The sequence below is a fragment of the Petaurus breviceps genome, unplaced genomic scaffold, assembly GCF_028583685.1.
Source record: "Petaurus breviceps papuanus isolate PSGF00001 unplaced genomic scaffold, PetGlider_PUasm1.0 220, whole genome shotgun sequence".
NCBI lineage: Eukaryota > Metazoa > Chordata > Mammalia > Diprotodontia > Petauridae > Petaurus > Petaurus breviceps.
Window position 1 is genome coordinate 4,877,621 of NW_027185876.1, and position 23,020 is coordinate 4,900,640.

The 23,020-nt window shown below is 38.1% G+C and overlaps 1 protein-coding gene across 1 annotated transcript in view; it reads left to right on the forward strand.

Moving 5' to 3' along the window:
• SYDE2 (synapse defective Rho GTPase homolog 2) overlaps positions 1 to 11,745 on the forward strand; it is a 102,046-nt gene extending 90,301 nt beyond the window's left edge. The window contains exons 6-7 of the mRNA XM_069094588.1: positions 4,363 to 4,594; positions 9,635 to 11,745. Coding sequence (XP_068950689.1) covers positions 4,363 to 4,594; positions 9,635 to 10,131 — 729 coding nt within the window. The 3' untranslated portion in view covers positions 10,132 to 11,745. The remainder of the gene's footprint in view (positions 1 to 4,362; positions 4,595 to 9,634) is intronic.
• Positions 11,746 to 23,020: the final 11,275 nt, after the last annotated feature.

Genomic DNA, 23,020 nt, shown 5'->3' on the forward strand with positions numbered 1-23,020 from the left:
GATATCAGAGGCAATAATATGAAATGAAACTGGAGGAGTGAATGGGAGCTGAGTTGTCAAGGACCTTGAATTCCAGACCTACCAGGGCTGCTTTGGAAGGGTTTCCAAGCTCGTTTAAAGCAAAATTGGAGTGATGCCTTACATATGTTTGTAGAAGGGTGTTCTTTTCTGAATATAGGTTAGATTAGAAAACCTCCAAGGTCCCTTCCATTTTTGAATGTTGTGACTAGAAAATCACTCTGGTCCCTTTCACTTTTGAAATCTAGTATTCTAGCTCCATAGTCAATATTCTGTTCTAACCCTTAGATTTGATTTACTTTACATTTAGTTTGGTGATATTGAAAATACATAACCTTTGTTGATTATAAGTTACTGTTTAGCAAAGTAGAACACATATAATATTTAACTGCTGATTAACAACCATGACTTTGAAAGTATTTTAAAGGCAACACTGGCATTATCAGAAAGAGAAGTTTTATGATATCAGTATCTAAAAGTTTTTGACATAAGACTAAATAAGATGCCTCAAAATCTTTACACAGAAATTATTTTTTCAGAAAATAGCATACTTTTTCAAGTCTTTTGTAAAATTAAGATTTGAATTGTTTCCCTCAGTCACAGTGGCATTTTAAATTTATTTTTACTCATTCATTTATTCAGAGAATAACTTTAATGTCAGTTGGCAAGTTAAATATTGTTTTTATGACTACGTGATTAAAATATTTATGTGGTAACTCATAGTTTATTTTTCCTGTTTGGCTATGTAGTTTTTCCCCTTTTTATGTTCCTATTGATAATTTTTGTTGTTGTATCATTTCATTTCCCAATCAGGAAGGGGAGGGGAACAAGCAATTCTTTAGTGCTAACTATGTTCCAGACATTTTACTAAGCTCTTTTTACAAATTTAATCTATTTGATTCTCATGATAGTTCTAGGAAGTAAGTGCTTTTAGTTAGACATATTTTACAAGTGAGGAAACTAAGGCAATCAAAGGTTAAACGAGTTGCCCAGGGTAATACACACCTCCTAAGTGTGTGAGGCAGACGTGACCTCAGGTCTTCCTGGCTGTAGGATCAGTGTTCTATTTATTATACCATTATTCTGTTACTCTATCCATTGCAGAGCTGCCTCTAAAAATGTCTTCTTCCCACCTCCCCATTCATGCAGAGATTTTTTTTTAATTGACTAATGGTGTTTCCTCATGAAGAATCTAAGATAAATGCTACCCCCCCTGGAATTATTATTTAGCAAACTTTGGTAATGTTTGCCATTAATAGCATTATCAATAGTTATTGAACTAATGACTAATTGTATATAAATCAGTTTGATATAAGTCAGAAAGTTAGGAAAGATTTTGAAAGTTATAAATTTGGTTGCCTGGATCATTATAATAGCCTTATACATAATTGGTCTCTTTGTCATCAGTCTCTTCCTTCTCCAGTCCATTTTCCTTACAGCTGCCAAAATAATATTCCCAGTGCACAGGTCTGAACATGTTATTTCCCTCATCAAAACCCTTTTATATACATTCTACATTTTAACCAAAATAATTCTTACCATTCAGTATTTTTTCTTTGTGCATTTGCATAAGCAATCCTTCATTCTTGGAGTGTACTTAAACCTTTTAGGATTTTTCTTTTCTTTCAAGGTTCAGCTCAGATGCCAGTTCATCTGTGAAAGCTTCCCTATTCTTGTTGACCTTCTTATTCAAATTTCCATAGAGTAATTTATCTTACCCTCTCTGACCTTGTTTCCCATTACTTTCTACTTTGTATTATGTTGATATGAGTGTATGTTGTTCCCACCTGGGAGAATGTAAATTCTTTAAGGGGGCTAGATGACATAGAGGAGAGAATGCTGCATCTGAAGTCAGAAGACCTGAATTTGAATCCTGATTCAGGCACTTGCTAATGATGTACCTTGGAGAAGACCTTGTATAAGAGCCAGTTTCCTCATCTGTAAAGTAATAACAGTATTAACAATGATAATTACAATAGCTAACACTTCTGTAGTGCTTTAAGACTTGCAGAATGCTTTCCAAATATGATCACTTTTTTATCCTCCCAACCATATAATATTATTTTCCTCATGCTGATGAGAAAACTGAAACAGAGAGAAGTGAGTTGCCTTTGGTCGCACATCTAGTCTGAGGCCAGATGGAAACTCAGGTGTTCCTGAATGCAATGTCAGTGTTCTCCTGTCTGGCCACCTTGCTGCCCGTGGGGATGATGATGGCACCTATGTCACAGGCTTATTGTGAGGATGAAATGAGATAAAACAAAAAAAAAACTGGCTTTATCTTTGTGTTCATATCTCCAGCATTTATCATGGTGCCTCATATACATGCAAGAAATATGTGAATTGAACAGCAGTTTTATTTTCTCAATGGGTGTCTTGTTCATGAGGGCACTCTCATTCACAGCTGGTAGAGGCTTCTCATCCTGTGTGCCTCTCATTCGTTGCCTCTTGTAAAGGCGTTGTAGGCACTTTATCCAATGTGCTGGGAGCCTTCCTTTTGATCTCTTGACATCACATGGATGTCACTGTGAAGAGCGCACAGGATGTCCCTTGGTTTTCTTGTAACTGGGACCACTCTCAGAACATAAGGCTCTCTAGGGATATCCTTTACTCTACTTCATTGTTTATTTGTAATGCATTACAACTTATTCACATCCATTATTTCTTCTCTAATGCTTTTTGGGTGAGAGGTCATCAAATTTGATGCTCCAAAGCCTGCCTGAATCAACTTAAAATGCAATTGAGAAATGTTTAGTAAAATGAATAAAATACCACACAACAGAGATATCATTAATTCATGTTTTACTGAGTCAGTATATGACCCCCAGGGATCCATTTCTATCTGAGTTTAGCAGCACTGCTTTGGATACCCCTGAGCTTTACTTTGCCATGTATCATCCCCAGAAGAGTATTGTTGCTAAAAAGGTGGTCCTTCATATCTGAGAGCAATTTGGGGTCAGTTCAAAACACTACCTCTTGTTTTAAAGGCCATTTGTCTGTCTTGCTAACTTCCTGTTCAGTTGTGGGTCCAGCTCATTGTCCATGCGTAGTGTCAAGTCAAAGTATTTGTACTGATGGACCACACTAATGACAGTGTCTGAACAGTAGTCATTCTTCATCCATTTGGTTTTTCTACTGTGGATAGTTGCACAGAATCTCTTATGTGATCTCAGTCTTATCTAGGAGGCCCTTTGTTCCAGGGCTTAAATGTAATTAAAAGAGCTTCATCCTGTCCACAAGCAAGATCATCTAGAATCAGGGGTCAGTATGGAGGCTGCCTGCTGCTGCAGTGCTCCCAAGTACAGCCCAAGCCGGAGTTAAACGTAAGTGAAAAATGTTTAGCAAATAAAAATAGGGTAAAGCAAATAACATTACATTTTAAAACTATCAGTGGGCCTACTCCCACTCCTGTTTGAGTTGGATGCTGTTGGCTAGGCCTTGGTATCCTCATAAGATGTTTATTTCCTTTCTTTGTGTAGGTTCTACATATATGCCATCTTCTTATGACAATAATACTTATGCTTCTTCTTTTGATCATCACCCAGATAGTGTCCACCATGCTTCTGCCTCCCTCCTCGTTCTGGATTTCCTCACATTACTTTAATAGATGATACTTTTCTACTCTTCTCATTCTGACCCTGTTGAATAAAATACACTCTTTTCCAACTGTGAGCCCCATTTCACCAAGGCTTGGTAATAGCTACAAGGTCAAATTTGCTTATATTAAAAAAATCTAGCTAATCTTTTTTTGTTACCTGTATCTTGTATATATTTGTATATCAATGAGGGAAACCATTGGGTTTTAATATTTACTTTTTTTCCAAATGTATTCCTTCTTCAACTTGCCTTGTAGCAAAGAATAAAAAAGGAAGAGGGGGAACATGGAGCTCAGCAAAATCCAACAGACATGTCCTCTACATCTGACATCCATGCAGTGTTCTCACCTCTGCAGAGAAGGGAGAGAGGTGTATCTTTCTCATTTTGTGGGGCTAAGCTTGGTAATTATAATTACACAGTGTTTAGTTTGGAGTTTTTTGTTTGTTTTTACCATTTGCATTGTTTTATTTATTGTTTTCTTGACTCTGCTTACTTAATTCTGCCTCAGTTCATAGACATCTTCCCCTGGTTGTCAAAATTCTTTATATTCATTTATCATATGTATCATTTATTGTAGAATATTCTTTTATGTTGATATACCACAATTTGTTTGGTCTTTCTCCACTCAATGAACATACTTTATTTTTTTCTTATAGGTTGTTTCTGTATAATTGCACTGTTAAAAATTGTTACTTTGGGTTTTCAGGTAAACAGATATGTTACATGAAGTTTAACTTTTCATTATAGGCAACCTTGAAGATGCTGTTGGATCATCTGAAATTAGTGGCTTCTTACCATGAAGTGAATAAGATGACCTGTCAGAATTTAGCAGTGTGTTTTGGGCCTGTATTACTGAGTCAAAGGCAAGAGACTTCACCTCATAATCACAGAGTCTTTACTGATTCCAAAGAACTTGCAAGTGCTCTGGATTTCAAAAAACACATCGAGGTTCTACATTACTTACTCCAACTGTGGCCAGGTAATAAGTTTATTGAAAATTTTTCTAGTTCATTAATAATATGGTGAGAAGTTGTTGAACTGTAAAATATGCCAGTTTTATTTTTTAATCTCTCTGGTCCTTTCAGCTCACAAATTCTATGATTCTGGGGTATTCCTCAGTGTGCTTTGCACAGTGTTTGGCAAACAGACCCTCAGTCACTATCTGTTAATTGATTGATTTGATTGGGACATAAAAGTTAAGACCAAATGCAAAACTGATTTTTATGCAACTGTTTTTGTTTTGTTTATTATGTTTCATTCAATGCCTTCTTGTGATATAGAGAGGATGCTGCATTGTCAAAGGTTGCTACTGAGTTGGAAAGTCCGATGAGGATATCATGGGATATAATGGAAAGAGAGATAGAGAATCTGGGTTTGAGTTCAACCCCTGCCACTTACTTTTGAAGAATTGATGTGGTAGTTGTCAGGCAGGATTTGCTAAAGAGCAGAGAAATCCTTGATTTGGAACTTTAAAATAAAATGAAAATTTTTAAAAATACATTTTGAGTTGGTAAAGTGAGTCACTTTATTAATAGAAACTTTTTATCAACTTTTTGTAGTCACATTTTTAACTTTTTAAAGTGGAATTGTTTAAATTTTGTATTAAATTGCTTTAGACTGAGTTATTTTTCATAGATCTTAATAGATAGACACTTTAAACTTGAAGGAAACTTTGTGTTTAGAAATCCCAAACTTTCTAATGCAAATCTACACAAAACACTTGGGGGTAATCGAGGCAAATGAGGAGAATAAAAGAGAATGAGATAGGGATTAGAAGGAATCAAGTGTTAGATCTTTCTCTAGATCATTCCCAGTAACTGTGGGTGTTGCCAAGGACTTTATACTAGGTCATCTTCTATTTTCCTCTCAACTATTTAGTTTGATAATCTCATCGGCTCCCATGGTTTCAATTGCCTCCCTCTACTAATGATTCACATAAGTGTATAAGATCCAGTCCTAATTACTTTCCCAGACATCTCAGCCTGTATGTCAAGCTAGATGATCTCAGATTTAGCATATGCAAAATAAAACTCATTATTCTTTCCCTAAATCCTGGCCTCTTCATAGCATCTCTGTTGAGGGCACCACCTTCCTCCCTGTCACCTAGGCTTACAATCTTAGTGTCCTCCATCTTTTCACACGTGGCCCCACCCCACGTGTGAAAGGGGAGGCTTTCATACCCTCATACCTAGACCAAGCCTCTTGACTTCTGGTTGGGTTCTTCCTGAAGTGTCTCCCCATTCTGCTTCATCTTCTACCAAGTTACCAGAATTTGACCTTGCCACCCCTTCTGCTCAGTAATCTCTAGTGATTCCTGGTCATCCCTAGGATCACTTACAAAAGGCTTTGTGTGGCATTTAAAGCCCTTCACACAATCTGGCCCCTTCCTAGGCTTTCTTATATTTTACTCCTCTCCTTATTCTCCGGGATCACATGACACTCGTCCGATTCTGTGCTCTTTCACTGACCGACCCTATCCCGGCCATTCTCTCCCTCCCCACTTTCACCTCCTGCTTCCCTGGTCTTGTTTGCAATTCATGTCCAGTCTCACCTTTCCTGGCTTGTTTCTCTACTCCTTTACCCCTACCACTAGCGCCTTCTCTCTGAGATCATCTTCTGTCTAGTCTTTATATATCCATTGTGTACCTAGTTATTCACATGTTCTTTCTCCTCTCCTGAGACTGTGAGCTCCATGAGGGCAGAGAGTATATTTTTACCTTTCTTTGTATTCTCAGTATTTAACCCACTGCCTGCCACGTGGGAAGTACTTAATAAATGTTTGTTGACCGACTGAATCAGTGTCATAGGATCCTATGGAAGGAACCTTGGAGGCTATCTTCTTTAGTCCTTTTATTTTACAAATAAGAAAACTGAGGCCCAAAACACTTAAGTGATTTTTTCCAAAGTTGTACAGTCAGATGGCAGAGCCAGGATTCAGACTTGGTCTTTTGACATCAGATGGGGACCACTTTCCATCAAGTCTCCTATTGATTGTTCTTTATTCTTGCATATTCCTTCCCTCTCTCCCTTCCATCCCCTTTGAAATCCTTTCCTGTAGAGCCCAAATCAGATGTCAGCAGCCCTCCTTTATCCTCTCCTCTAAGGTGAAGATAATAATCTTTCCTTCCTCAGACTTTATATTTCACATACACTGGTTTTTATGTTCCCCTTCTAGATGTTAATTCGGTGAAAGCAGGAACTGTATCTTATTTAAATTTCATACATCCCAGTGGTATGGCCACAATGCTTTTCACAGAAAAAAGTGCTTAAGAAGTCTTTGTTGAATTTAATTGAGTATGTTAAATCCATGACAGTGTCATAGAGAGATAGTTAGCACTGAGTCAGCTCCTGAGCCAAAACAAATTAGTTCAATAAGTGCAGGATTTCTGTCACATCTACAGTGTGGGCTTTGGATCTGGATGCATAATTTGATTATCTTGGATGTGCATTTTGTTCTGTTTTGGTTTTACTTTAGAATATTTTCCTGCTTAGACATGAAGAGAGAAAAATTTAAATTTCATTTATCACTGCCCTTAGCTATTTTTAACCTACTCTGGGGCAAGAAAATAATGTAGCATCTTAGAATTGGAAGGGAGTTAAGAGCTTCTTTCATTCAGTCCCCTATCTGATGCATAAATCCATTCTACAATGTTTCTGACCAGTGGTCATTAAACCTCTTATTGAACACTTCCAGTGAGGGAAAACTCACAAGTCAAGAGGCAAGGAAGCATTTCAGACACTTCAGTCAAATCTGATTTTTAGGAAGTTTCTCCATATATTCAATTGAAATCTGATTCCTTGTAACTTCTAGTTCTGCCTAATGAAACTACACAGAGAAGTGAGATCTCTCTTCCACATGAAAGCCCTTCAGTGATGTGAAGATAGTTACCATATAGTTCCCATGTCTTATTTAGGTTAAACAGTTTACCTTGGTTTTGTCACCTTAGAAACATTTTAAACTTTATCTTTTTCATTTTGCTTAATTTTCAGTGAGAGGCAGATTTGGGGCATTTTAAGAAAGAATGGATTGTCATTTGTATTTATTTCTCTCTTTTTCATCCTATCTAAATGAAATGCTAAGAACCTATTGTGCTAAATACTATATAAAAGGCAAGAAATGTTAAACTTACATTTCTCAAAATTGATTACTGTATTTTGAACTTTTTCCAGCAACCATTAAATGTGCAGTATGGGTAGTTTAATACTTGTATGAGAACCAAAGCTTTTATGTGTTTAAATTTAGAGAATCTTTTAAACTCTATAGCAACAAATCTAAGAAATTGATACTCTGAGGTTAATATTGCTTTAAAGAAGCATACATTTTAATGTTACAGTATAGAACATGAAATAGATTATTCTTCTAGATTTTTTTCACATGTAAGAATACTTAAATAGGCTATTTGTATAGGTTATAGGGTAAAGCCTTAATTACTATCATCAAGCAAAAATGAACACAGAAGTTACAGCTAAAGAAAATTAGAGAAAGTAGAGAAACAAGGAAGAGATTTAGACACAAAAATCGTTCTGGTTGATTGGATCATCAACCAGAAGTTAGGAGCATTAATGGAGTGGTGTGATTGTATGTCAACATATCAGTAATGTTTAGCTAGAGAGAAAGGATTGTGTCATGGATTGAGAGCTGATATCAGAGCCAAGAAAACTGATTTCAAGCCCTGCCTCTGACCTGTGCTTGCTGGCTGTGTGACAGGACACATCACTTCACCTTTCATGGCCGAGGGGCTGAGCAGGTCCAGATCTGCATCAGTAGAGGAGTCCATTGATGGGAACTCCCTTCACCAATAGAATCACAAGTCCAGTCTCTGGCCTAATTAAAGTGGATTCATGGTAATCAGTAATGCAGCTAAGTTTGGAAGTTAGAAATAAATTTATTTTCAATCATTTAATATTTCCACAGCCTGCTAAGCAAATAAAAAAAAATTATCAATGTATTCTCTCAAAACAGTTCTTTCTGCATTTCACTGTAGGTCTGGAAAACTTGAACCAAAGGCATGTTTATATAGCCCTTCAATTTCCTTATTTTTGCACAACTGCAAACAAGCAGTCATTGTTCATTTTGAGAGTGTAAAGTTGGTGTGTTATCATTAACTCGTGGCTCCTTCATCTTAATGGAGTATAGTGTAAACAAAAAGACCTTTGTGGAAGTAAAATAAAATAAACAGAAAGTGAATGTTATTGTGGACAGCCTTTACCTTGACAGCATTTTAAAAAAGGTCATGACTTTCCATACTGAAAAATCATGTAGAAATGTTTTAGTTCATTGCACCTTAAGAGGCAGACAAGGAATGCCTCAGTTAAAATTTCATTGAGTGTTACGGGATATTATTTGAGAGTGTTAGAAATTTAGCAAGAATGAGAAAATAAAATATCTGTACTGTTTACAGGCAATAAAGGAAGACTATTAGTAGCTTATGCTGTATAATCAGAATCAGGTAACAAATGATAAAGTGTGACTTAAGTGCATTTTACCAAAGAATTGGGATTTGGGCTGCTTTAGTAAAGTTAATTATGACACAGCTCCTAATAAAATTGCACACAGCCTGGGCCAGACGCTCTCAGAGGTGATTTCAGATGCCTTTGGCTGGTTCAGGTGTTTGCCGAAGAAGGAGCTGTTTCTTTCTTCCCTTTTTTTGGACACCAATATGCCATGCCTGCTTTCTGCTGCAGCATTCATTAGTGTAGAAGAAACTTCTAGATTACCTGCTTTTGGAACTGTAACTAGATAATGATTAACTTACAAGTAAGTTAATCAACACTTGAAAGTGCTTGTTTCATTTTAATGAGGCCTCTTCATCCAGCATGGACCTGCACCACTGGCTTTTATCACTAATCTTGATGATATCTGATAATGACAGAAAAAATAATCGTGGAATGTTTTCCTCGTGTTTTGCATGTTTTGTTGCATGCTTGTAGTTTAGTCTTAAATGGCTAATCTTTTAACTGTTTTTAAGAGTGCCCATTGGATTACTATCACTAAAAGTAAATGTATCGTTTGTTCTAGTGCAACATTTAAATGTCAAAGAATCAACAAAGGCTTTGTTCCCAGAGCAGAAACCTCTAAATTGTTTGAGAAGGAAGAAGCAGCGACCACAGATGTTGAACTTGAGTGCTGTGGAAGAATCAGGAGTGCTTAGGCCCCGGCAAGCCCGCTTGGACAGCCCCCTGAGTAATCGCTACGCAGGAGACTGGAGCAGTTGTGGAGAAAACTACTTTATTAACCTGAAAGAAAATGTGAATGAAGTAGATTATGATGACGTTCCTTCAGAAGATACTGAAAGCGGGGAAGATTGCAGCAAAGCCGATGGACCTGATAAGGTAATTGAACAAGCAGAGCCCATCTCCAAAGAGTGTACATTTCAAACGTACTTGGCAATGCAGACAATAGATTCTTCAATGGATCGAAAAGTTAATCTCAAAGATTTACAAGAAAGTATTGATATTTTAATTGGAAATCTAGAGCGTGAGCTCAACAAGAATAAGCTCAATATAAGTGTTTGATTTTTAGGGATGATTTGTGTGATATCTCTATGGTTCCTTTCTTCCTCCCTCTCCTGATGATGTTTACCCCAATTTTAATTCCTTAAATAATTCCTGCTTAAATTATGTGGTACATCTATCTAGACATTCCATTCATCAGTAAGTTTATCTCTGCTCACTACACAGTTATTCTGGGGTCAAAGGTAACCTAAGCTTTCTGTGAATACATTAGTAATATTTCTTACCATAATTATGGACATTGATGAGAAGAATGCACTTATTCATGAATGTTCTCTGACATTAGCCCCATAACGCTGTGCTTTGTGCGAGTGATCCTCCCTTTTCCTGAAACGCTACAACTGAAATGGACATTCCTTTTGGAGAAGAGCATTTCAACTGCTTAGCCAGCGTGTGGCAGCAAGAATTGATCTAGACTGATTCACCATTGGGTCACATTTCATTTGCAATGCAAAGGCTGCTATGATAAAAAAAATCTTTTATAAATAAAAGTTAAATTGTATAAATATTAATGTATTCCTATATTAACATTTTCAATAATTATTTAAATATGCAAAAATGAAATATTTTTCTAACCCAAAAAGTTTGTGTATATTTATATAAGTACATATATGTATAGTTATTTGGAAGGGGGCACCAAATAGTCAGTTGTGTCATAAAGCATATATGTCATGAGGCCAAAATTAGAATTTACTCCAAAATACACTCTTTCCAGGAGATTTATAAAGTGTAAATTGAAAGAAGAATTTGTGTAGAGACGTGCCAAAAATGACACAGAATGATAATTATCATTCATAACTTACCTAAATAGATATTTATTTCATTTAGAGATCAACCATGACACAATAAAGACATTTTCTGATTGAATTATAAATAACTTAAATTTGAAATTTCTCGATTATTTAAAGAATTTGTTGGGTAGTTGGATTTCAGCTTTGGGCTTTATTTTCTTCAATTCTTTAGTCTTGATGTTGAGAATTCAAGAATTGCCCATAATTAATCCTAAAACCTATGTCAACCTCTCTGAGAAATTCTTGTCATTTCTATGCATTTTAAAAAATTCAGCTTGGTGTTTAAGTTATTTATTTACATTAGTGCATGTACACACTGACAATGTTACCCCTTTTTTCCCTGAAGGAATTTCTTACTTCCTATGTTTTATTAATTTTCATTAACTTATTTTGACTTTGAATCCAGAAAACAGTTATTACAATGATTAAAATTATATTTTGAAATGGAAATGTAGTTTGGAACCTTTTATTCAGTAAATCAAAGTGTATTTTTTTAAACTTTTGTACTTAGAGATTATGTAATTTTAAAATTACAGGCAAATAAAGTTTGAATTGCCAATGAGTCTTCAAAGTCATATAACCATTCAAAAATTCTATGTATTTTCTATACTGAAATAATTGGTCACATGTTCTTATGAGATGTACCTTGGTAGGCGTAAATCTTGCTTCTTATCTGTGAATCATAAGAGTTTTTAATAAGAGATAAACTGGGCTATTTTTGTAACCAAGTCATCATTTTTAACACATTATCAAGAAATTCCTGATTGTGTTGTCTGCATATATTAAACATTCAAGGAAATATTCTATTAAATGCTCTACAAAAAGATTATTCTGACCTCTTTATTTTTATTTATAGTATATATAGTGTGAATTAAACTTTTTCAGAATCATGAAACTTCACCATCTTCAAAAATTACAAAGCACTTTTTTACAGATGACAGTTTAAATCTTTGATCATGTGTTAGTGTATTGTTACAGTTTATAAAAAATTCAAAATACTTTAATTCTAAATTTTTACCTGACAAATTATTTGAATGAATTTTAAGTGTTTGTTTTTTTAAATAAGTAGAGTTCATTAGAAAAGTCTGTGACCTCTATTCTCCAGATCTTCTTAAAAACAGTAGTATTTCATTTATCTAGTATTGTCAGAATGAAGTAAATTAGATAGTCCATATAAATAAATTTCCTTTGAAAATGCCAAAACTTTTAAGTATTTTGGATGGAAAAATTTCCAAAATTGATGACCTGCCTTTTATAATAAAAAGAAATTAAACATAGTCAATTAACATTTATTAAATGTTTGTGCCCTACTTTGTGCCCGACGCTGTGCTGAGCACTGGGGATACAAAAAGAGACAAAAGACATCCCTAACCTTAACGAGCTTGCAAGCTAACGAGGGAGACAGTACACACACAAAAAATACGGACAGTATACAGAATAAATAGAAAATAGTTAAGAGATGGCAGGCACTTGAATCAAGAGGGACCGGGAAAGGCTTCCTGTAGAAGATGGGATTTTGATTGGGACTTAGGGAAGCTGGGCAAGGTATATTGCCTGCAGTAGGTGGAGTTGAGGGAGATCATTGCAGGTATGGGGAACAGCCAGAGAAAATGCCCAGAGCCAAGGGATGGAGAGTCATTTTCATAGAACAATCAGGAAGCCTGTGTCACTGAATCAAAATCAGTAAGTAATGTAATGAGAATATTGGAAAAGTTGGAGGGGACGAGTTACGAAGGGTTTTGAATGCCAAACAGATCGTTCTGCACTTGATCTTGCAGGCTATAGGGAGCTGCTGCAGTTTAATGAGGAGGGGAGTGACATGATTAGACCCACGTTTTAGGAAAATCACTTTAGTGACTGAACAGGATGGATTAGAGTGGGGGGAGACTTGAGGAAGGATGACCCACCAGCAGCTATTGCAGTAACCCAGACAGGAGGACGTGAGGGTCTGCACCAGACTGGGGGCAATGTCAGAAGAGAGAAGGGCATTTGAGAGAAACTGATAGGTCTTGGCAATAGGTTAGATATGGGGGGGGGGTGCAGGGAGAGACAGTGAGGAGCTGAGGATGGGGTTTCCCTTTATAGTAATATTGAAGGAAGGAGGTGGGGAAGGTTTAAGGGGAAAGATAATGAGTTCTGGTTTGGGCTGTTGAATTTAAGATGTCTGTCGGACATCCAATTTTATATGTCTGAAAAGCGGGTGGAGAGGAGAGAAGAGATTTGAGGTCAGTGGAGAGGTTCGGCAGGATAGGTAGATTTGAGAATCATCAGCATACAGGTGTTCATTAAATCCATGGAAGCTGATGAGATCACCAAGTGGAGTGGTACAGGGGAGAAGAGAAGAGGCCCTAGGACAGAACCTCTGAGGTTGCAGTTAGAGGGTGTGATCTGGATGAGGATCCAACAAAGGAGGAACGGCCAGATGCTATGAATAAGCATAGATGGGAGAACCGGGAGAGAGTGGTGTTCTGAAAAATGAGAAGAGAGTTGCAAGGAGGAGAGGCTGCAGAGAGGTCGAGGAGAAGGAGGACTGAAAAGCAGGCCATTGGAATTGGCAATTTAAAGATCATTTGTGACTTTTGAGAAAACCTTCCAATGGAATAAGGTCAGAATCCAGATTGTAAGGGGGTTAGGAAGAGAATGAGAGAAGAGAAAGTGTAAGAATCTATTCGAAAAGTTTGGCTACAGAGAAGAGCTAGCAGATCTTATCTAGTGGGAATAGAAGAGGCTTCTTTTTTTTCTTTTTTCAGAATAGGGGACATAGGCATGTTTGTAGATAGGGCATGAGCCAGGACATAGGGAGAAACTTGAGCATGAGTGAGTGGGGATGACAGAAGGGGCAAGCTGATGGAGATGGGATGGAATGGGATTACTTGAACATAGGGATTAGCCTTGGAAATGTGGGAGAAGCATGAAGGAGAGAGTGGCAGAAGACATCTTATTTGATAGGAGACGAGGAAGTGGGAGCTCATGGTAGTTGGCCTCTTTTTTTTTTTCCTGTAAAATATGAGGCAAGATTTTTAGTTGAGAGAATGAGGAGGGGGGAAGCCATTGGATGTTGGAGGAGGGATGGAAAGATTTGGAAGAGCTGCTGTGGGGAGAGGGATAGTGAATCGATAAGATAGGTATAGAAGGATAAATAGATCGCTTAGCAGCAGGGAAGACCCCATTGAGGTTATGTAACAAATTTGTAGTGGACCCACAACCCAGAATGGTTCTGTGATTACCACTTTATAAACAATTGTTGCTTCTAATTTTTCTCTTGCTCACCTAGCAACCTTTTGCAATCTGGCTTCTTATTACAACTGAAATTTTTCTCTAAATTTAATGATCTTCCTCAGTCCTCATCCTTCTTGACCTGTCTTTTACATTTGATCCTCTCCTCTCCTGTCCTGGGTACCTTCTCCTCTCTGGAATTTTGTGACACTGCATTCTCTTGTTTCTCCTACTTGTCTAATCATTCCTTCTCACTGTTCTTTATTTGATTGTCATCCATATCCTTTCTCCTTATTGTCATTATTTCACCCCAAGGTTCTATCCTGGGTGCTCTTTTTCTCTCTTCTCTCTATAATGTATCACTTGGTGATTTTTTTTATTAGTTCTGATGGTTGTAATCCCACACTTGTATATCAAGCACTAGTCTCTGTCCTGAGTTCTAATCCTGTACAACCAACTGCCTGATAGACAATAGAACTGAATATCCACACCTAAAATAGAACTCATCTTTCCCTCCAAACCTTTCTCCAGTGTGTCCTTTCAGCCACCCAGGTATGCAACCTTGGTTTCTTTCCTTGACTTTTTACTCTTAATCCTTTATATCCAGTTATTTGCCAGATCTTGCCTCTTCTGCCTTCATAAAATCTCACATTCATCCCCTTCTCTGTACTCAATACAGCCCCCTCCTCAAGTTAGAACTGCATTGCCTCTTACCTGGACTATTGAAATAGCAAGTCTTTTAGTTACATATCTCCTTGTCTTAAGTGTCTGCCCCATTTATTCCACCCTCTGCACAGTTGCCAGAATGATTTTTGCTAAAGTGCAAGTGTAAGCATGTCATGCTTCTCAGTAACCCTCAGTGTCTCCTTTAGGATCAAATAAATGTAAACTGCTCTGCGTGGTATTCAAAGTCCCTGGCCCTATCTTACCTGTCCAGCCTTACTATACACCATTCCTTTCTCTTCTTGAACTCAGTCAAAAATATTGTGTGGTCAAACTGCTGCCTCACTCTTCCTCATACATGGCAGTCCATCTTCTATCCCTTTATCTTTTCACTCGCTGTGCCCCTCTGCCTGGAATGTATCCCCCTTCAAGACTCAGCCCAAGCACCACCTTAATCCTTCAAAGTCATCTGGTCATTTGTGTATTATACATGTATATATAATCCCCTGATTAAATGTAAGTTCCTTTAGAGTTAGGACTATTTAATTTCTCCTTTGTATTTCTCTTTTGTTAGTGCCTAGTATAGTGCTTGGCTATGTATGCATTGGTCATTGATTATCCAAACTTTGCATCTCCATTGTAGCCTAGTAAATAATTGCTACTTAATAAATGTTGAATGTATGGATTAATTTTCTTAAAGAGAGGGTCACCGTTATGAACATTTAGTATCATGATCTATCATAGATAGTTGCATTTCAGTTTGAGACATTGGCACAGAATTTCCCATTATGGCGTATGTACCCTCATCAGAGAAGGTGCTGTGCTCTGAGGTAGCTCAAAAGAAACTTGAGATGAGCAGATTTTTCACATGGACTACTACTTAAGCCCCGACCTTCCCAAGTTCATATTGTTTTGATCAGCCACAGGTAGACACACTGTAGCTTGACTCTAGCATAGTGATGTCATTTTGGTCCTCTTGGAAGACAGGCAACAACCAGACAGCAATGCTCTCAGGGTATTGAGATTTTTGCGAGGCAGATTGCCCTCATACTAAATAATTTAGCACCATGTTGCAATGCTTTGTGAGTTTTTGCATGTGCTTTTTGTAAATTTACTTCTATTCCCACATTTCCAGTTTATTACTTCTTGATGCTTTCAATATACTTAGCATCCCTTTCATTAGTTTGCCGCTTGTGCTATGAAGTTGGATAACCAAGCTTGTTAAAATTGTGTATAAAGTAAGAGAAACACATAGGCTGTGATTAAGAGCTTTAAAAGACTCGTCTGAGAGGGAAGTTCATGAGCTCTAAGACAACAGTCATCCCACTCAACAAGGATTTATTAAGAGATGACTCTGTGCCTTGCATCGTGCTGAACACTGAAGATCCAAAGAAAGAACTAGACGCTAGCCCCCAAGGAGCCGGCGGTCTTTGTCTTGATGATGTCTGTTTTGATCTTTCCCCTGCTTTTTGTTCTTGACTGTGTTGCCATTACTAGATAAGTGGAACCTAGATGAATGTGGATTTATTGTAATATAGTTTTTTAAATACTTCATGTTTATTGAGATAATATATTGTCCTTCTTAGGTTTGAGTGCTTAAATCGTGAAATGCCCGAGTAATTAGGTACATTTCCAACTGGAGACCAAAAACAGGAGGAAGACTTAACCTTTTTCAAGATATGTTTCAATAAATAACCTAACTGCCCTTTTCACAAATTTCATGTTATGCAGACTTAAAATTCTGGAGGATAAATATATATGATATTGAATTTTGTGAGGCTACATATTCTGTAACCTGAAAAAATTCTCACATTATTATCTAGAGAGGTGGTTGAATGTTTATCATTGATCAGTTTTCATGCATCAAATAGTATTATTTCAGGGGTTTTTTTTTGGTCAAACGAAATAGAGGCCATTGAAACATGAAGTCCTCATTTAGATCTACTCTTTCTGCTCTGGAGTTTTCATTCTAACCAAGAAGGCTGTTTGCCTTGCATCATTTTCATTTGGGGTTTAGAAGTTGCTAATAAAGTTTACAGTTGGTTAATATTAAGGTACTAGGAAGCATACCTAATTAACTCACTCTGGGTCTTGGTGATCCAGTCATTCCTTTTGTTTTACAACATAAGCTTTCCTGTACAAATGTTGCCATGGGCTACTTTGTAGTATAGTGATATTCTCTTTCAGAAAACAAAAGTCTCTTTAACAGATGAAAATTAGGTTAAAGCTTCGAATGTATTTTCTGACGCAAGAACTTCTAATACATTTTCAGATACCAGAATGGCTTCCATAATACTGTTTTGATAACTTCTGTTATCAGGTGGTGTTTGGTTCGGGTTGTAGAATTCTTTCATTCTTTTAATTGCTATTTGGCTTTTTAGGAGAAAAAGAAGGAAACTAGTTTTGTTTCTTCCCTGGTCCATGTCTGCTGTCTTGGCAGAATTCCAGTTTGGGTCATTCTAGTCTGCCTGTCAATAATTCCCTTGTGGCTTCATTTAGATCTGGTATTGTATTCATTTCCTGTCCTAAATGACTAGAATTGTGTCTTGGTTTCTGTTGAACAGCTGCTGCAGTTGCACCTTAGCTTTCCATATTTCTTACTGCTGGGACAAGGAAATAGTAAAGAACACATTTGGCATCGTGGGATGCCACATTTAATGTTTTCTCACATGACATCATTTGCATTTTTATATAAATGTCATAAAACATGCCATATACTTTGTCTTAGTAAATATGTATGAAACCTTTAAAAAAAGCTGTTTATGAGAAATAAAAAAATTGGGGATCTTTATGGCTAAAGGATACCATGGAACACGAGATGTTTAATTTAAAAAATAATCATTTATTTCAGGAAGGAACCCAGAATGATGCCTAAATTCTATAATTTTTGGAATTGGAAAAAATAGTAGACTGGCAAATCCAGGATGTTTGGGAGGCTGATAGAGTGCAGTGTGCTGGTTTGCATTCTAATGACAATTGTGTGAATGGAAGAAATATATTTTAACTTAGAAAAGGAAGGTTTCTGTTTCTTAGTTCTTCATTAAGAAGCCAAGATAGATAAATAAATTATTTCTTAAGCAACTTACTATGTACAAGGCACCATGCTAAGCTCTGGGGATAGAAAATACAGGCAAACAAGATGGTCCATACCCTCAAGGAGCTTATGCTCTAATGGGGAAAGCCAACACATAGTAGGGAAGGTTGGGAGATAGCATAAGGAAAAGTAGCAAGGGGGCAGGAGAGAAGGAAACTTCCCAATAGTAGGATTATTTCGTTATTTACAAAGTCACTGAAATACGCACTATATTTTCACAGGATTAATTTGGGTAATTTTTGCTAGAGCAAGGAAAATATTTTTCATATCTTTTAAGTATATTTTTATAAATCTGACTGAACTTGAATTCCTTGTTAGAATAGAAGGATGACTTTTAGGGAGCTGTGTTCTGCCTAGTAGTACCCAGTGCTTAGCGATGTGCATGTGGGAGGGGCTTAATAAACATTTATTGTCTGACTATTGCTATGTTGGATCTTTTTTTATTAAACTCAAAACTTAAGGTTTCTTTAGCCTAGTGAGAAGACTGTTCAAACAGTGTCATGGGATTGGCTACAACTAATATAGCTAGATCAGTGGGCAACTTTAACTTGTTTTCCATTCATTGTAATTAGTTTTGCTATTAAAACTGTTGTGGGCTTAGAAAGGGAGCAGAGTGTGGGATCAGGTTACTTTATGCCATGGGCAGCGTGAGTAATCCTGACCCTGCCACTTACCTCTGTGACTGGGCAAAGCCAGCCTGCTTCTCCCGGTTCCAAAATAACAATGGGGGCACACCTGCTTCATAGAGTGCTTATCACTAAAGGCTTCATCAGTAAAAGTGGGATGCTGACAAGTATTAGCTGTGGTGAACTACAGATCATTGCTACGTTTCAGATCAACTCACATCTAAGTTTCTAATTTGGAAAGTTCAGTGGCTATTAGAAGTCTAAGTATATGGACTTCATTAGCTTGGGCTAAGTTACTGCTACTGCAGGGGTGCAGCTGGCTCAAGTTTCATTACTGCTTGGGAGATGATTAAACCTTGACCTCCTTGTACTTGACCTTTGTTCAAGAATTTGGCCCCAGATTACCAGACTGTGTTTGCATCTGGGCTTGCATAACTGTCCCCTCCTTGCTATTGTAAAGGCTACATTTTAGCTGAAGAAAAGGTTTGAATTCTTAGGTAAGTGAAAACAGATTCTTTGAACAACTAGATAAGAAAGGGGCAGCTGTTGGCCTGACCTTACCCTCAAGGCCTAGCTCATTCTCCTCTAGAGTCAAAGCTGCCATCTCCAATTGAAGTGAGGCCACTGGAAATTGGAGATAAGGGAGTAAGTACTTTATGAAACCTCTGTGATACCAGTATTCTAATTTGGATCTTGCTACCAATTCATTCTCTAAGCTTCTGCTTGCTTGTCATCGGAATCCTTTCTGACTTATATGATTAGTAAAGCTCTTTTGTTTACTTCCCAACCTCCTGTTCTTCTCATCCAAAACTGAAAGACAAATCCTTTTTCTTGCTTCCCTTCCCCATGCTCTTTTACTGATACCAAATTGATCAACCCTATTCCAACACTTCCAAATGTGTAGTGTCTAAAACCTATGTTGTTGCTGAGTCTTTTTCAGTCATGTCCAACTCTGTGACCACATTTGGACTTTTCTTGGCAAAAATACTGGAATGACTTGTCATTTCCTTTTCTAGATCATTTTACAGATGAGAAACTGAGACCAACAGGGTTAAGTGACTTGCCCAGAGTCCCCTAGCTAGATAGTGTCAGGCTAGATTTGAACTCATGAAGGAAACTGAGACTAACCAGGTTAAGTGACTTGCCCAGAATCCCCTAGCTAGATAGTGTCAGGCTAGATTTGAACTCATGAAGAGAAACTGAGACTAACTGGGTTAAGTGACTTGCCCAGAGTCCCCTAGCTAGATTTGAACTCATGAAGATGAGTCTTCCTGATTCCAAGCCCAATGCTCTATCCACTGCACCACCTAGCTGACCAGCTTCCATTTCCTGTTTATTCCTCTCCTGATCTTTACTGTCACCCATACCTTTTTTCTGCCACCTCCAATGTTCTTGGCTCTTTTTCTCATCCTTTTCTTCCTACCATTCATTAAGCCAGACATAAGAGTTGGCATGGTCCTTGTTCCCCATTGATACTTTTAGACCTCTGTCATCACTACCTAATGGTCTCTCAGAATTTCACAGATTATATCACCCTCTCAAGACCCTTGTCCTTGTCATCTGATGTCTCTTGAGAACTTGTACCTTGATTAATGACAATAGAGATAATAATAGCTTTTGCACTTGATCTGCATTCTTTTCTCAATTTCTCCCCTGCCTTTTGTGATTTAAATATTCAAACTGAAGGCTTTCTGTACCCTAGGCTCTCAGTTTCTTTCATATACAGGGCTCATTGGGATGATAAAATCTTAAATTTCACTTTAATTTGAAGCAGATCCAACTATAAGATTTGGAACTCTACAGTTCTCTCTGACCACATTCTTTTATTCTCCTGTCTTTTCTATGCCCACTCTTCCTGAGCTTGCTTTTTGCCTTTATCATGTTGTCTAATCCCTTGATCTCTTTTTCTTTGGTCAATCTATGACCCTTGTGAGTTCACTTCCCTCACTCTTCATGGTTCTTATCCGTGTTCAGCCATTTTAGGGATGTGCTTTTCTACCTGAGAATTCCTTCTCGCCTTTCCCTACCATTCCTGTTCTGCCAATCTCGATCCTGCATAAATCCTACCATCCTAATTGATCTCCTATTTCTGTTCTCCCCTCCCCTTCAGAACAGCCCAGATTTTCCCAAAGGGCAGGTCTCACTGAAGAGGGTCATCATAAAATGATGAGATTTAGTCTAGGGGTGCTCATGACCCCAAAATACCAACATGCCAGGTCCTGCCGAATGAATTCAACTCAAGTCTTCTCTCAGCCAAAGAAAAGAAAAGTTTCTTAAAAGTTTGCCATATTGGTTAGACTCTTAAGGAGCCTCGGTATCTGTAAAGCTTGTGCTAGAAAATTCTATGGTGCTCTCACGCCACATGAAGGCAAGATGGGGTCTTATATACAGAAAGGTTGTGGGAGAAATCTAGGGGTGGTTTACAGGAGGAGTTTGGGGAGGGTCTTTTGAAGGAGTCAGATGAGGTCAGAATCCAGTAATGAGTTTGGGGAGGGCATTCTGGAGGAGTTAAAGAGGTCAGACTCCAGTAAATGAGTGAGTAAGGGTGGGAAGTTTCTGGAGGCTACCTGGAGCCCACAGACAATGGTGGGCTAGGCCAGTTCAAGGGTGTATAGATATTTTGGGAGGATCCAGGGTGGGAAGTAGCTGGACAGAGGAAGGCTAGGCTAGTAACTGAGATTTGGGCCAAGCCACAATGAAAGGCTTATAGCCTCAGTAAGTTCTGGGGGGTTCCCAGAGCCTGTACCTCATCATGACCATCTTACTCCCCTTTCCCTACTAGTCCATTGTTTTCCTATTCTTATTCTGGGATCCTTTAGGCTCCTTTGTCTAGGTTTTAAAGACCTTCACAACCTACTTGGTCCCAACCTACCTTTTCTGACCTTAAACATTACTCCCCTTCTAGTACTGTACAAATGAACCAGACAGACCTTGTTACCCATTATAGTGTCAACCGTCTTCACCTTTGCACTGATGGTCCACCGAACTTGGGAAAATACTGCCCAGCTTACATCTGCCTCTCAGAAGTTCTTGCTTCCTTCAAAACTCCCCCTGAGCAGCACATTCTACACGAAGCCTTTCTCAGTCCCCTCAGCTGCTCATGCTCTCCCCCCAAGTACTCACCTTGTTATTTATTTGACACATAACTTGTTTTTTCTCCAAACCTAATGTAAGTTCCTTGAGGACAAGGATGGTCTTATTTTTGTCCTTGTATCCTCAACTCCTGGAACAGCATTGTTGTTCATCCTTCATTCTCAAAGAGGAACATGGCATCAAGAAGGTGATGCCATGATTTGCAAACGAATTGGATTTATGGGCTCTGCAAGGTCATCAGCCCAGTTTCTCCCCCAGAGCCATCTGAGTTCAGTAGCAAGATACAGATCAGGACAACTGGAAATGACTCTGGGTGCAGTTTTTTCAAGCTAAGGTCTTTAATGGTCCTAGTTTGACTGAGGCAACATCTATTTAGTGATTAGGATAGGCAAGAAAAGAGGCAGGGAATGGCCTCTATTACCCCACCAAACCCATGTCCCTTGGTGCAAGGAGATGCCCCCTGCCAAGTTTGAAGAGAAGGGGCTACTGCTGTGTAGACCCCGTGGAAGGTGATGAACTAGAGTGATGGCCCAAATGATATTGACCCCTAGAGAGAGTATTTATTAAACGATTATTTAGTGCCTGCCCCCAAGGAGCTTACATTTCTAATATAGGGAAGAGAGCACATAATAGGGGAGCTGGATTGTGGAGGGGGAAAGGACTTGCTGCATGGGAGAGGGGATCAACAATCTAACAGGTGAAGAAGAGGAGTCCATAGAGTCCAGGGGTTAGGTGCAGTGGGGTTATGGGACTGTGAACATTATTAAATCCTCTCATATCTCATCTTTGCATCTGAAGACAAAGCTCTGTAACTGTGTCAAGTCAGCCTGCATTGATTAAGTTCCTGCTGTGCTAAGGCACTGTGCTATGTAGGGGCTGGGGATACAAAGACAGTTCCTGTCCTTGAGGGAGGAAAACATGTAGACAGGGCAGTAGCATTAAGGTGGGCCAAGAAAGGCTTCTTGCAGAGGTTGGGATTTTAGCTGAGAAGCCAGGGGAATTGGGAAGCAGAAGTGAGCAGACAGAGCCTTCCAGGCATGAGGAAGAGCCCTAGAGAATGCACAGCTGGAGACCAGGAGGAACATCAGTCCCTGAATTGTGGAGTCTTTGTAAAGGAGGTGTAAAACGACTAGCTAGATACATAAATCAAGTGTATATTTATTTACAGCATTGCCTATTTTTAAACTCAGGCTTTGTGCATTTATCATTGTAAGGATTCATAGATAGTAACTCATTTCTTATTGAGGGTTGCCTAGGTAACCAAAAGCCTAAGTAACTTTTTTGGGGGTCACTGTGTGTTTGAGTAAAGACTTGAATCCAAGTCTTGCTCACTCCAAGACTGGCTTTCTATTTCTATATACCACACTGCCTCTCGTATATTTATTTAGAGAAAAATAACATTTATCCAG